General features: G+C 27.1%; 1 protein-coding gene across 4 annotated transcripts in view; it reads left to right on the forward strand.

The window, feature by feature from the left end:
• The first annotated feature begins 363 nt into the window (after positions 1-363).
• Positions 364-16,872, forward strand: part of LOC149893853 (uncharacterized) — a 46,753-nt gene continuing 30,244 nt past the window's right edge. For 2 of the 4 annotated variants that reach the window (XM_090076300.1, XM_090076301.1), the window contains exons 1-4: positions 399-567; positions 801-1,002; positions 4,703-4,990; positions 7,718-7,846. In XM_090076300.1, the coding sequence (XP_089932426.1) occupies positions 4,705-4,990; positions 7,718-7,846 (415 nt within the window). In that variant the 5' untranslated portion in view covers positions 399-567; positions 801-1,002; positions 4,703-4,704. Of the gene's footprint in view, positions 568-800; positions 1,003-4,702; positions 4,991-7,717; positions 7,847-16,872 lie in introns of all 4 variants that reach the window. The other 2 variants (XM_090076302.1, XM_090076299.1) reach the window with 2 other exon arrangements.

Consider the following 16,872-nt stretch of genomic DNA (forward strand, 5'->3'; position numbering starts at 1 on the left):
GTAAAACCTTTAGACGTATTTTGAACTGAATATTTTGTATATATGTAAAGGAAGCTATGTTTTGTTAATAGAAGTTAATAAATACTGATAATTGGCATTTCATGAGAGTGAGTGCAGTGTAGAATAACAATCAGTAGATTTTATAAATAGGAAAAAAATTGATTTCTTGAATTCTTGAATTATAAAAAACAGTTGTTAAGCAGTTGAAAAAAAAAGGTTTTTTCCCCTCCCCCCCTGGAGTTTTCTCACGCAACGCCCCTGCATATACTGCTTATAAAATGACAAAATTACGAGTTTTTTTTTTTTTGTTTATATGACTTTATTATGACATTTCTTATGGCTATTGAATCACTGTCTCCTCAACGTTTTTTTTTTTTTTTTTCAACAAATCTGGTATGATGTTTGACAATCAAGATATTCATAAATCCTTTTAGATCTGTATTTTAATTTTATAATTAAAGTGAAAAAGATTGCTCACAAAAATTACCTGAAAATTGCACAGACCAGAAATATTTGAAGTATTTGTGGGAACTGGTTTAAATTCACAAATTCATAAATAGCAACAAGGTGAAATTTTTTAATTTCATGCATTTTGTTTTAGTTGAAAAGAAAGTTGAATTGCTAAAAAAGTTGCTACCTTTTTCATTTGTTTACACTCGCGCGCATTTAGTTCGAGATTTTTTAACGAAATAATAGCTCATGTATTATGTGAACCTTGTTTGTAAAAGAACTATTACAATCTTTTGTTAAATTGTAAAATTTTTTAATGTTTACTTTGCTTTTGATTTCTACTTTTGTAGCATGGGGACAATAACAGCGCTGTTTTGTTTCTTGCAAATGACGCTGCAAACATCGAGCTGTCACTCAAGCTGTTACTTTTGGTCACATGATTTTTAGGAGTAATCACTACTCAAAGTTTGAACTGGTCATTTAGCTTATACAGTTCAAGATCTCTGCTGACTCTTTGCATTCTTTCCTTGAGCAATTTTAACTGTGGAGTAGGTAAGAATCTAATTTTAAAATCGTATATCTCTAAGAAATATATTTCTTAAAATTTCATTAAAATCAAGTTAAGTATTAAGGACGAGATATTTTTAAGAATTGAAAAAGGACTCGTTATAAGTAACAATAGATATAGTTTGCTTGGAGTTTTCTGTAAATTAAAAAGCAATAATAGTATCATATTTAGAAGCAATCACTTTCTCAAGATTTAGTTATATAAATTAACATGAGTATAATAATAAAGTAATAAATTAATTGATAAATGTTTCATTAAAGTGCTAGTCTTCTCAGGTTTTTTCATTTGCATCTGGAAATTTTTTCCTTTATTTTGGAAAAGTCTTGATTTATCTATACCACAGAAAAAAGAATAATTAGCAAAGAAATAATTTATGTGAACTTTTTAATTCCAATATTTTTATGCAGATATTTTGCTCAAAACAAACATTAAGTTAGAAACTGAATTTGGTTTAAGAACATTTTTCACTGAAACCATTTATTCTAAAAATCTCTTCCAATGTTAGTTTTGATAGTTAGAAAGAAAGTTTGCTTTATCATTTATTGAAATTTTTTTCAAAGCAATTAATATTTACTACTTGTTTCTATAATTTAAGTAGCAATTGAAAATAACTTAAATAATAGTGTAATAGTACAATATATATATAATAGCAGTCTAAGAGAATTATTCTATTTTATAATTCCCATGTACAAGAAATTATAATTTTAGATTCTATGTCAACAATTGTTAATGCTTATTGTTATATTCAATTTCATTCCCTCTCATATTTTCTTCTTGTTCACATTTCAATTGTTACTGGAGAAAGTGACCATGTCAGTTTTTTAGTTTCAGTTCTGATTGTCAGCCGTTCATACAAATAAAGTTTAAAGAACATAAGTTGTGTGCCACTTATTTCCTTTTTAACTAGTTCATGTTGATGTGAGTTGTGGCTCAATGATTTCCTATTTCAATTAAAAACTTTCTATTATATATATGTGTGTATATATGTGTGTATATATGTATATGTATGTATGTATGTATGTATGTATGTATGTATGTATGTATGTATGTATGTATGTATGTATGTATGTATGTATGTATGTATGTATGTATGTATGTATGTATGTATGTATGTATGTATGTATGTATGTATGTATGTATGTATGTATGTATGTATGTATGTATGTATGTATGTATGTATGTATGTATGTATGTATGTATGTATGTATGTATGTATGTATGTATGTATGTATGTATGTATGTATGTATGTATGTATGTATGTATGTATGTATGTATGTATTTATATAAATCAACATGTATGTATTTATATAAATCAACATTTAAACCAACATTTCTGTCATTAAGTAAAGAGGTTGGGAAAGAATGGATGATAGGTATGATGAACTTATTAGCAACTTTTTATAAAATCTTAGATTAGTAAACTTTACCAGGAAAAATTGCTAATTATTCATCAAAAAAGTATAAAGTTATCAATAAAATTGAATTAAAAGGTTGCTTCATAGTATATAATGTTAAAATGTAAATTTAAAAGTGTTTTGGTGCTTGAATAAAATTTTAGTTAAGAATTTTATATTATTTTACAAATAAAGTTTTTAGATAAATCATGTGGGTATGAGTTAGAAGGTATCAAAAAACTTTTGTATTATTGAAATGTAAAGATTTAATATTTAAAAAGTCTATTTGCCAAACTTAGTAACATTTGAAGTCGGGTTAAGTAAATGGACAAAGCATTGAGTAAAAGTGCCAATTTGCTCATGAGTTAGCTTTGACTCTTCATTTGTTAACTATACTTTTATCTCAAAAACGAAATCTGAAAACATTAGATTTTATGCACAGTTTTTATTTAAAACAATTTTTTTTTCTTCAAATAAATAAAAAAGCTTACACACATCTTATGTATCTATATTTTCAAAGCATTCAACATTTCCTACTTGTTACTATTGATTAAGTTGCAATCAATGATTTTGTGTTCAGGAAAACCTTTCTGTTTTATAGTCAATACTTTTTATAATTAATAATATTGCGTGGCAATTAATATGTTCAGTGTTTTAGTCTTTTAATCACTGAATGTGATGGATACTTGCTTGCTGAATTTAGATCAAACAATTTAAATAAATTTCAAATCTTGCTTCTTAAACAATAAAATATTATGAAAAGGAAACCCCTCCAATTATTTTAGCTTTTTTTTATTTTAAAATTGTTTATCATGCACCTGGTAATACATATTTTGAAACCACAAGCTTCTTTTAAGTTGCCAGCTGAAATACCGTTTAGAAATTTAAAAGCAAATTAAATGAAGCAGAAAACAAAATGCTGAACATTTTTTATTTATAAAAATGCTCAAAAAAAGCAGAATGCTTCATGTTTTTTATTTTTTCACATGAATACAAACTTTTTTTAAAAAAAGCCTATTTGTTGTAAATACTAAAATATGAAGTTTAAAAATTGTTTTTAACTTATATTTTGTAAATTATAAACAGAACATTTTTTTTTTATTAAGTTCAAAGTTAAGCTGGTATTTGTTTTTACTTTTTTTCTTAAAATAAAGTGCCTGCTTTTCTTGTTAATTGTTGCTTACAAGTTGTTGCTTGTTGCTTACAAATGAGCTTAAAAAAGATTTTGTGGAAAAGTTCAGTTGTTTGAAAATTATTTGAAAAATATTTGAACACCTTAAAATAACAAATAAAAGTGTTTAAATAACAAAAAGAAATGTTCGAATATTCTTATCAAAATACTCTGAAGATGAGTTTTGCACTTTTTCTCAAAAAAATTTTGGCGGATCTGTTTTTTAAGATAATGTCTATTAAAATCTTATTCTCAATCTCAGGAGTCACTATATGTGGTGATTGCTCTTTTTCTTCATTGTAAACTTTAGTTATAATAACTATTAGTATCATTTCTTTCCTGGTCCAGAGTCAAGATTAGAACTGACTAAGTTTTCAAATTTTTTTAATTGAATATTATTGTACATTAAACATTATAAATCTTTTCGGGTAACCTTAATGGGTAACGCTTTAGTTAAAACAACTATTAAACAAAGCATGCGTTGATTCGTTTTCAAAGGGCTGAGTTTATTGATTAAAGAGAAGGTTGATTGATTGAACACTTGCTATTAATTATCAATGTTTTATGTTGTTCTTGTATTTTAAACAAAGGGTTGTTACTCCTTGTCATTCTCTTGTGGTTAGCATATTAAATGGTGTAAATCTAATTCACATTTATATATGCATGTATTTTACTGAAAAAAAATTTTAGGTAGAAACTGGTGAATTTTTCACGAAAACTTCATTCATATAAGTTTTCTTCAATTAACATTATTCTACTTGTTTCTTACATTTGTAAGAAGTTATTAAGAATTTTACATTTTTATTTCACCAAATATAAGTGCTGTTGCATTCAGTTTCATTCACCCTCAATTAGGTTGGAACAGGAGAAAATATTTGTATCAGTTTTTTTTTGTTTCCATTCATTTAAATAAAGTTAAAGAGCATAAGTTGTTTGGCACTAATTTCATTTTCAAGTAGTTCATGCTGATGAGAGCTGTGACTCAATGATTTATTGTGTCAGTTAAACCTCTGTATTTTGTAGTCTGTACTAAAAGTGATAATGAAACACATTTGAATGAATATGTTTGTTGATTGAATTATTTATAACGTAGTAGACAATAAACAAATTTTATTTAGGAATGGATGCAAAAGTAGTGAATATTTTAAAAGATAAGGTGGCATCAGAATGGAAAGTATTTGCATTTTGTACTGGTTTTAATGATGTGGCTGCTGTTGTTGACCAAATTGATCATGATGTGGATATTGATCAAAAAGGTCACAATAATTTGATAAAAGAAAAGTGTAAAATTGAATATTTCTTAAAGAAACTTTATCAACAACGTCCAAATGATTACAAAACTTGCATTCAGAATTCTTTGAAAGTTATGAGAAGGAATGATGTTTTACATGATATAGATTTCTTGGGTAAGTTACTTTTAGTTTTAGTCTTTCTTCAAATAAATACAAGTTGGGGAAAATTTTATAAAACATCTTTTTTTTGAAAAGTTGTTTTTCTTAAATTATTGAATTTTTGAAATTGTTTTTGTTAATAATTAATTAAACAAGTCTTTGAAGAAGCATTTTTAACCCTTGCTTTCTTTTGAGTTTGTATAGTGTAAGTAAAGAATTATTAGTTATAATAATAGTCCATAAAACTCTTTATCTATTTTATTTCATTATGATATTACTGAAGTTGAGTGAATTTTACTGGAATTTTTATTCATTTATTCAATCTCCTAAAATGTCAATGTTACCCCATTACTATTTTTAACATTGAGGCATGTCTAATTGTAATTGTAACAAGTTGCAATTAAGTGATAATGTCAAATCTGCAAACATGGCAAAAATATCACAGCAGATATTGGCATGTTCTTTAAAAATTATCAAAAGCACAAACACTACAACCATATGAATAGAAAAATTCTAACTTACAAGACTGTCTTTAATCTCTTCAGCAAGAATGTTAGTACAGATATTAGCACTTGTTTAGAAATATAATAATTCCATAATAATTTTTCTATAATGATTTACAGTTAAAATTTACATTGTAAAATGTTTTCAGAGAGATACGAGCAGCAAAGAGGATAGTAAATAACTGAGGAAATAACTTTCAAAAGAAATAATTTGAAGAAATAAAATTTAAAGAAATACAAATAAAGTAATAAAAATCATGAAAAATAAATAACTTGATTTTCTTGATTTAATAATATTACATTTTTTACATGATTCCAAATAAAGTGGGAATAATTTTTAGTTAAATTTTCTTTTAAGTAAAATCAATTTTTCAGAAAAATTAACATTAATTTATTTTTTCAAAAACACTAAATTTTTTAACAAAAGAATAAAAGTGAAGAATAAGTTATGTAAGGATTGAAGATACATGCAAAGAAATAAATTTTAAGTAAGCTTTGTTTTATTTCATTTTTCATTTCAAATTCAAATAATTCAAATAAGGCTTAATATTTTTTTAATTCAGAAAAATCATTTTAAAAAAAAAGCAAAAAAAAAAAAATTTTTTTTAAATAATTTGCAAACATAAGTAAATATATTTTTAAAAAATTAAAAGTTAAGGAAAAGTTCAAATTTAAATATAAACTTAAAAATAAAAAAAAATATGAAGAAAGGTCAAACTTAGTATCTAGTAAAACTTTCTTTTCTTCTAATACGTTCATCCATTCAATATGGTATAACATCAACCAAGTTAAAGCAACCATTTGAGGAGCATTGTTGAGATGATGAGTTACAGTTTTAAATAAGTCATCTTTGTTGAATAATTGCTGCTTTGCAAGCTGTTGGTTCGGCCCAGATAATAAATTCAACGCAATTGAGTTCTGGGCTGTAACAAACCAAGTCATTGATTTTGTTTTGTTATAACCAATCTTACACTGCATTCAAACTAACATTGAACAAGTAAACGTTCAGACACTTCATATGAAATACAAGTCCAAATACCAATAGAACCACTACCTTGCCTTGTTCATTTTAGCACACAATCTTTGCTGTATCTTTACCTGGTTTTTTGGCAAAGCATAACTCAACCCTTAGCTTGAATTATGCTTTGCCAAAATGATCAAACTCAACATTTATCTCCACTAAATAACACATTTTGCTACCAATTTAAAGGCTTTTGAATTTTGTCTTTAGCAAAATGCAATTGAATTTTAAATTGCTTTTTTGTAAGTCTTGGTTTTTTGATTATTGTATGCCAGTTAAAACCCTTATTGAAGAGAAGTTTCATCAACTAAAATACTCATTGGTAGCTTATTTGACAATGTTTGTCTTTTTTTTTTTTTTTTTTTTTTTTTTTCATTGCAGAACTTGAAATTTTCTATGGTCTACCAGTTTCCTTTCACTTGCAAACTGACCCTGGCTCTTTATAACATTTTAAAAGACTAATCACACACATGATTCACTTATCCTCTCTATTATTTAGACCCAACTCAGAATGGTTACTGATTTGGTTCTCAACTCTTGGGTAAACATGTGACTTGCAAAATGTTTACTCTTATTTCTACTGATTACTTTACTTTGGTGTTGTATTTTTAAATACAAAAAAGAATACTTTTGTTTGTATATTTTAATTAGTCACGTTATTTAATCAATGTATTGAATTAAAAATATATTTTAGTTAAGAGGTCTAATTAGCTTATTGTTTGAACAGAAAAACAAAATTTGAAACATTTCAAATTTTGATTTATAAAAAAAATTTTCATGATGCTTAACTTAACAGCATAACTGAACTAATATGCTCAGTGTTTTATTCTTATAAAATAAGAGTGCATTGGTGTTATGTTATGTTTGTATAGAAAAAAAAATTTTTTTACAAGTAGTTAGAGACTGCAATTCCACTATACATGTTCAATCCCTGTATTGGCAGTATCAGAACTTGAATATTCATCAATTTTGTTATTAAGTTATATTTGAATCTTAACATTTAAAGTTTAAGTTGTTTTTTACTGGTGGATTTTAAAAGAGATAAAGCAACATTTTAAGCTCACTTTATGAGATGATTGCATTTTCTCCTCAGATTAAACTCATTTCTATACTGGTCCAGAGTCAAGATTTGAACGTAAAAAATTTTCAGATTTTTTTTTACTGATAATGATTATTGTACATTAAATATTTTAAAACTTAGAACATTCTTTTTGACAGGTGTAATTGATGACATTCCTGGTAAAACAGTTGTTAATCAAAGTGTTGTTGACTTTCAAGAAACTGATAATAATTTACACAACGTAACTGAGCCTAACAATTCTCCATCAAGTTATTTGGATCATGAAGGTATGATATATGTAACATTTGCTTTAGATTTTCTGCTTTCATCATCTTGAACATCTAAAAATATTTATAGTTTTTTTTTTTTTTTTTTACCTATAAAATGCTTTGAATTTTTTACATTGTACTATATGTATTTATTAAATGTATATGAAAACTGCTTAGTTAATTTATAAGTTTCAAAGTATTTTAAACAGTTTCAAACAATTAATCGATTACAAAAATTCAATTTTCAATCAAATCAATTTTTCATTTTTCAAACAGTTTTCAGTGTAACATAAGTTTAATATAATTTGAAAAATTACCTTTAGTTCTGCATTAAATATTTAGAGTTGAAATTTATGCTATTGAACTGATATCTTTCCTTGCATAATTATTACCATTTTTATAAATATTTTTCTGCTTTTATGTAAACCAAAAGAAGAATCTTCAATTTTCTATATGCTAGTGTAAATTTGATTGATTGTTAACTAATGTATGTATGTATGTATGTATGTATGTATGTATGTATGTATGTATGTATGTATGTATGTATGTATGTATGTATGTATGTATGTATGTATGTATGTATGTATGTATGTATGTATGTATGTATGTATGTATCTATGTATCTATGTATGTATGTATGTATGTATGTATGTATGTATGTATGTATGTATGTATGTATGTATGTATGTATGTATGTATTTTGTTATTGTTAAATAAGAATTTACAGCAAATAAGTCATTTGGTAACCAAAGTTATTGTTCTTTCAATGACCAAATTTTAGTCTTTTGTATAGGGACACATAAAATAGAGTTTATGATTTTTGAAGTTTTAGAAATTTTAAGTATGATATTAAAAATTTTTTTTTTTTTTTAAAAAAATGGTTAAATTATAATCAGAAAAGGAAAAATCTTAACTAGGTAAAAAAAAGTAAAAATGATTGAAGGATGAAAAAAAAAAAAGGGAAAGTAGTAAAGTTTCAATCATTAAAATTAATAATTGGAAAAAAAGAGAGCATTTGAAATGAGAGAAAGAAAAGTTTTGCAAAGAAGTAAGGGTGGTAAATTAATCGGTATTTTGAATTAATCAATTAACATTTAATTTTAGCTAAATTAATTGATTAATTGATTAATTTTCGATTAATTTTTAAAAATTTTTATGATTTTCAAAAAGTATATTGCTACTCATTAAGGTTTTGTTTCTCTTTTTATTGTCAGATATGATCTTAAAAAACTTAAGTTATTATTAATATCACCATTTAAATTAGTTTGTTACTTAGTAATAAACAAACAAGCAGCCCTAAAACTTCTTTCTGCTTCTATAGAAGATGGAGGAAGGCTTGGCATGGCGTTGTAAGTCTTTTATAAAGCGCATGGTCTTTTTCCAGTGCTTTCAAATACTGACATTTCACATTTAATACAAATCAAAATTTCTTGAGGGGATAAATTACAAGTCCTTTAACTGTTCCTATTGATAAAGTTGTAGGTGATAGAATTTCTGCTTGTTCTTCAGCTTTAGTTTTTTTCTCATTGGTTCCATATTAGAAGTGGATTTAAACTCAGATGCTACTTCTAATTCACTATTCCTTTGGTTATCATCACCTAGAAACAAGCATACATACATTTCTCTTGCTGTTTTAACAATACCATTTTTCTTTGGGTACTTTAAAAGATTACCTGGTGATTCTGAATCTGACTTATAGTCACCCGGATTATCTAAATGGCAAAGTAAACCAACAGTATTATAATTTCTTCTTTTATTAATTCTTTGAGACAACAGTAAATAAATTTTGACCTTTATTAGTATTTTGCTCTTTAAGATTAAAAACAAAATAATTTTTTCAGATTTCATCAGATTACAGTCTCTATTTCCCTATGCTATAAAACATAGCTCTACAATATGAAGAGCCTGAACAATATCAGAGATCTGTTTTATTTCTTCTTTTAAAATCAAATCAGTTCTGGATATATCCACAAGAGCTTTTCCAATAGCACTTTTTATTTCCAAGAATCGTTTTAACATACTGATTTGAGAATTCCATCCTGTTTTAATATCAGAATAAGCTTAAGCTCTTTTCCTAAATCGGCTTTACAAATGTTTTGAAGAATATCATTTTTAAGTGGTGATTTTCTAAACATCTTAACTTTTTTACGAACCTTTGATATAAGAATACCATAGTCCTCAATAAACTGGGTTCCCTCATCAACAAAACTATTATTTTCTTCATTCCAGCATTCTTCATTGTCATTAACATCATCAGGATCAGATTCAGCTTCTTCATTTTTATCATCTTCATCATTGATTAGTTCTTCTTGAGTTGTTTCCATTGCTGAACTTTTTTTCTTATAAAGAATATTGCATACTGCAAGATAAATCCCATAGCAATTGCAAAGTTGGTGAATAACCCCCATTTCTCGTCCCATTTTCTTCATAATTGAAGCACCATCAGTGATACATCCAAAGATATCAATGGTCAGATTCAATCCGGATTCTTTCGACCAGGCTATTTGTGCTACCGCATGGAAAATGCTGTACAATCTCTGTAATTCTAATTTTTACGGGGAAATATAAAAGTTTGAATTAGAGAGATTTTCGAATTATAGAATGTTGACTCTTCTTAATCGCATTTCACAGTGACTTTACATTTAATCGAATTACAGAGGTTTTGGAATTATGGAGATTCAAATTAGAGAGATTTTACTGTATATTATTTGTTTACATTTCACAGCAGTACAAGGTAAAAGTTTATTGTCAAAAAACATTGAATTTTTTTGATTTTAAAAGCGGCTTTAAAAATTAAAATGCTTGAAACAATTTTTAAAATTATTTGATTAATCATTTGGAAATTAATTGATTAACGATTAAGTTTTTTTAATCGATTAATCGTTAATCGGTTACCACCCCTACAAAGAAGAGTGAAAATGCAAACATTTGGTATGAAGTTAAAATAGTTTTCCTTTATTTTCTTCTATTTCCTTACTGTGCCTCAAGCTTCAAAGATGCTGTTTGTTGTGGTAAAATTGTAGACAGAGGAAAAGACTGTACAGCTTCACAAAGACTCTTAAAAATATAACTTATATTGATGAACTGTGTCATTTCATCAGCTGCAATTCAAAATACTGACACTAAAGTTATTGAATTTTATCAAAGTAATATTTAATTAAGTTTGAAATTATTTGACTCAATTCCTCCTGCAATCTGACATTATTTTTCTATTACTAGTGCAATGTCAGTATCAGATGTTTTAGTTTCACATGATTGGAGAGTCAGAATTGTTTGTTGAGTTTTGAAAAGTCAAATGTGTTTGGAGTAAGGAATATGTTTTTATAAATCAACAGGCTTGAAATAAAATATGAAAAAGCAGATTAAAGTGATTTAAACTGAATATGAAAAATAAGTGTTATTGACATTTAAAAAGTTATTTTTAATATACAGTGTGTAGAAAAAACTTCCATTCAAAAGTGAAACTTACGTAGCATTTAAAAGAATACTTAAAGATGAGAAAAGAGTTCTAAAAACTAATAAAAAAAAGTGAACTATGCAGATCATTTTTAAAACTTATACTTTTTTAAGGAAACTTTTTCTTTGCTATGTATACTAAAAAAAAATATGAAATTTCCCACTTTAAAGCAGATATAATGCAGGATTGCTTGTAGCAATTGGGTTAAGCCATGAAATTTCCTGAATATTGATATAGAGATTTGGTTATTTGCAAATGTTTGTGTTTCTCGGCCTTTACCTTAACATACTCAGTGGACAAATATGGTATTTCAGTGTTGTTTTGATTTTTTGTGGTTCATAGATAATAATTCAACTTAAAACCATTTTTTAAGAAATTCTTAAGAAAATCAAAAAGTAATATGCTGCAAAACAGTTAATTAGTATTGGATGAAATATGTCCTATATATTAAAAAATGAGTTCTTCCTAAGAGTTCTTCCTTAGATGTAAAAGCTCTATTATTATAATTATTTAGATTTTTTTTTACATGCACATTAACTATTTCTACATTTATATAATAAGTTGGTTTCATCAACATAATTATGATTGAAAGATTCCCATGTATTTCTAAATCAGATCATCCAAACATCATTAACTTCATAGTCATTTAACTTTACTGAAAAAGTTTCTAATTTTTAATATTTGATTGAATGAAATAAAACTAATCACAAGTTTGAGTTATTTTTTGTTTTTCTTGAAAGTTTTGATTTCTCGAGACTTAATAATAATTTACACACAATATCCAAATCTGCCATTTTAAAGTTGAGAAAGTATTATTAAAATAAGACCTTTATGGAAGATTGTTATCAATCCACTTTTGGGACTGTGAAATATCTCCAAAGAAATTCTGTAGAAAATAACACAAATTAAAAATTTTGTAATTTTTCTCAGAATTTTGTTAACAAGATGCGTAAAAATGTTATTATTAAACATAAATGAATTTTGTTAACAAAATGCGTTAAAAATGCGTAAATTTGCGTAAAATGCGTAAATTTGCGTAAAAATGCGTAAATCTGCGTAAAAAGCGTAAAAATGCGTAATTACCGCGGTAATTTTGCGTAAAAATGCGTAATACGCAATTTTACCGCATTTATCACTTTTTACCGCATTTATCACTTTTTACCGTTTTTATCACTTTTTACCGCTTTTTATCATTTAACACATTTATGTTTATCACTTTTTACCGCTTTTTACATTTAACACATTTATGTTTTTGAAATTTAAAAAAATCTTTTTATTTATTACCAATATTTCAAATAAGACAAGAAAAAAAAAATCCATATATATTCGCAAAAAGATTTCGTAAATTTAAAACATTTTGTTAATGTCGATTAAAAACTTGTGCAACAACTGGAGTTACAATCTCTGAGGGTAGAAGCTTAGTTGGTAATCAGCAAAAAAGTGTTTAGATGCAAACGTTTAATGGATTGTTTCAGATAGTTTTAGAGTACTTTTGAAAATGTTCTTTTATAGAAATATATGTTTTAATTCTTTTCTATTAGAAACCTTTGTGTATATTTAAATAACTACTTGTAGTTATTTGAATATACACAAAAGTAAATTGTTTTTTTGGAAATCCTCAATTTAAGTCAAAAAAAGAATCAATACCAAATCAAACTGAAGGCTTCAGGATTTCAAAGGGCTTTAGAAAAGTTCAAGTTTTGAAGGCATTTTCAGAATAAAATAAAATTTGAAAGCAGGTTTAGAAGAATTTTATTTGAAAATTATGCTGTCATTTTTTTCCCTTAAAAAACTACTAATTTCCAAAACAATATAATAATTTTTATCAGAATAATTTTTTTCAGAACAAAAAGTGTTTATCAATTTCTTTATTACTATTTTCTTTTGTAAGTGCATCTAAAACTTCATTTGGTCATTTTGCTGTTTTGATTTTAAATAATAAATTTGTTTTCTGTTGATCTCAAGCATTTCTTATATTATCTCATTGAAAATTATGGAAATAAAGTAGGATTTGTTAAATCCAAATATGGGGCATGGAAAAGAACTTTTACATGTACAGTCTAAAAATTAAACTTCTCCTTATTTTAAAGAAGAGATAAAAACATGAATTATTTAACATAATATCTTTGATATTATCGTTTATCAGTTACACTGGGTAACAAATTTTCATGAAAGTTTGGTTTCATTTGAAAGCTTGATGTTTCTAGATAAATCTTTGCATATTAATTCTGAAAATCACTTCAGTTTTTGTCTAGCTATAACGGTTGTGTGTTCCAGCTGATTCCATTGTTAGAAAACAAAAAATACAATATAAAACAGAAAAACTACAATAACATTTATTTACTTTGTATATGAAATTAAATTTACATACTTGAACATAGGGCTGCTAGCTCGAACATTTTCAAGTTTGAACATTCAAACTTTATGCCAAAATTTTAACATTCAGGTTTGAATTTTTTTCGCTTAAAAGTTTGAACTTTCAGAAGAAATGCCTAAAATATTAAAACATTAAGTAAAAATAAAACATGGCTACTTTCAAAGACATTAGCACATCCAGAGGATCTGAGGTTTGGGATTGTTTTGAATTTTCCCAAGAGCTGCAACAAGCCAAATGTAAAATTTGTGAAGTTTTATTAAAAACTCCTGGCTCAACAACGAGCACTATTACAAGACACTTAAAAACAAAATGTAAAATTGACATTTTTAAATTATTGATATTATAAAATTGTATATAATAATTGACATTATAAAATTGACATTATTAAATACCTTGGCCTCTGAGGCTTTCGAAATTAGTCATGTTCCTAAAATACCAAGAATTGAAAACCTTTTTAGTTTAGATTAAAAATTTACCTGAAATCTTGAGCAGATTGACTGCTATTGATGGAATAACAACCATTGCTAATAGTCAAGTTTTGTGATCGCCATATCGTGCTGAAGGATGTAATTTGCCCAAAAGTCATCAAACTGTTCGTGATTTAGTGATGAAATACTTTGAAATAATCAAGAAACAAGTAATTGCTTTATTACAAAAAGTCATTTTAATTAATGGCAAATTTAGCCTAACATTTGACGAGTACACATCAGTTAAAAACAGGAGATTCATGAATTTGAATGCTCATTTTAATGGAGGATTTCAATCTCTTGGAATGTTAAGGGTACATGGCACAATACCAGCATCGAAAGCCATTGAAAAAACTAATAAAAAACTTAATTCATTTAGTTTAAACTTAAACAAAGATTTTGTTGCCTTTGTTACAGATGGAGCCAGTTTGATGAAAAAAATTGGCTATGACACTAAACCAGAACACCAAATATGTTACAATCATGCTATTCATTTATGCGTAATTGATGTCCTTTTTCAAAAAAAAAGTGCTGCACTACCAAATGATAATTTTGACAAAGAACTTGTTGATACCATTGAAGTGGTGATACCATTGAAGTTGGTAGTAACAATGAAGTTAATGAAACCATTGAAGTTGGTATACTATTGAAATTAATGATTCAATTGAAGATGTTAATGAAGATTATGATGGTGTTAGTGAGGAAGAAGATGAAAATTGGATTGATTATGTTTAAACAATTCAAATATCTACTGAAAATTTGGTACCCTCATTGAAAACTGAATTTCAAGAGCCGGTGGCCAAAATTAAAAAATTAGTAGAAATGTTTTGTAGATCACCTGTACAAAATGATGATGATCTTCAGCCAAATATTGTTAAAGCGTTTGGAAAAGAGAAAGCTTTGATTTGTGACTCCAGGACAAGGTGGAGCAGCACAATTGCTATGTTAGAACGATTTTTGGAAGTCCAAAAAGAAATAGAAAGAGCTTTATTTAGCAAAAACACCAATTTGCCACTTTCTAAGAATGAACTTGATAAAGTTAACAACCTTTGTGTTCCCCTAAAGCTGCTCAAACTAGCTATTAAAGCACTTTCCAAACGTGATGCTGATTTATTGTCTTCTGAAATTATAATTCAATTTATCTGGAAAAAGTTGGATGAAGCCAACACGCCAATTAGTCAACTTGAAAAGCAACAATTTGAAAAAAGAATTGTTGAAAGGAGAAACATAAAGTTAATACATCTAATGAAATATTTATCAAACCCAGATGTTTTGAATCAAGATGATCAGTTTGGGAATAAAATAAAAAGAATTTCTTTAGCAAATTTTGCTACCAATTTTATTCAAAGATTATTCCAGTCTAGCAAGGAAGACTCTGATGCTGATGGATAAGTCAATAACAGTGATGTAACTGATGATATGAAAAATACTGACATTAAATTTACTTTAGCTCAAGAACTTAAATGTTTCATTAAAACATCTGATTTTCAATGACAGTAGACAAAGGTGAACTTGGATCTAACCTCATTAAAAAGAAAATGGCTCTTTTTGAAGCCAGCAAATCAAGACCCAAAAATTTAGAAATGCTTTTTAATGCTTTTAAAACTATTCCTCTGACATCTGTAGAGGCTGAAAGGGCTTTCTCTAGCCTAGGATTATTTGCAACAAAAATAAGGAGCTCATTACGGTATGATACATTAGATGCATTAACATTTTTAAAACAAAATGTTAAAAATACTGAGTGATATTGTTTATTTTAAAATAGGCAATTTTTTCAAGTTATATGTAGTGAAAATAAGAAGCGGGTCTCAATAATAAACAGTTTTGTTTTTATAAATAAACAGTTTTATTATTAGATAAATAAACACTTTTGTTTTTAACTTGTACTCTTTTATTTTGCGTGTTTTAGAACATTAAAAAAAGTTCAAATTGGCAGCCTTACTTAAACATAAGATAATGTGAGTTAACATCATAAGTTCAGAAATGTACATTAGATCATTTTTGTCTTTTGTGAGTGGAGACATTATGGACCAAACTCCAGATAAAGTCACCCATCATGCTTCATTCCATCTTCCTTGGTACCGCTTTTCCATTATCTAGATGTCCTAGTGAAACTCTTCTCCATGTGAAACCTTTTTCCACCTTTCTTCATTAAAAGCTCCTAGATTTGGACAGAGTGTCAAGATGAGAGTGTAAATAGTGCAGTTTGGGTGACATTCAGCAGCCTAACTCCTGACAACTGTCAAGTAGTTCACCAACCAGTTCCTTATAGTTCTCACTCTTGTTGTTTCCCGGAAAATTGGAAACAACATGTTTGAATGCAACCCAGGCTCTTTTTCCTTTCTCTGCCATTTTGCTTTGAAGACCTAATGTGAACATCTGCTTTACCTGGGGTCCAGTAAGCACACCAGTTATAATTTTGGCATCTGATAGTTCAGGAAACATAGATCTGATCTCCTTAAATGTATTGCCACTGTGATCCAGTGCCTTGACAAAGTGTTTGATCAAGCCCAATTTTATGTGGAGTGGAGGCAGAAGAATTTTGTTCACATATACTTGAGCAACATTTTTCAGATTGTAGACCCCTGATTGCATATCTTTTCTTTCAGTACATTCTCTTTGGAGGTATTGATTTACAGTGCCTCTGCTGTACCACAAACACAATAAACAAGGATACTTAGTAAATCTTCCTTGCAGTTCAAGAAGAAAATCAAGCATCTTGAAATCTCCACATGCACATCCC

This window comes from Hydra viridissima, unplaced genomic scaffold, assembly GCF_058129835.1.
Source record: "Hydra viridissima isolate aposymbiotic clone 2 unplaced genomic scaffold, HvirCarnegie_v1 scaffold_1, whole genome shotgun sequence".
Classification (NCBI taxonomy): domain Eukaryota; kingdom Metazoa; phylum Cnidaria; class Hydrozoa; order Anthoathecata; family Hydridae; genus Hydra; species Hydra viridissima.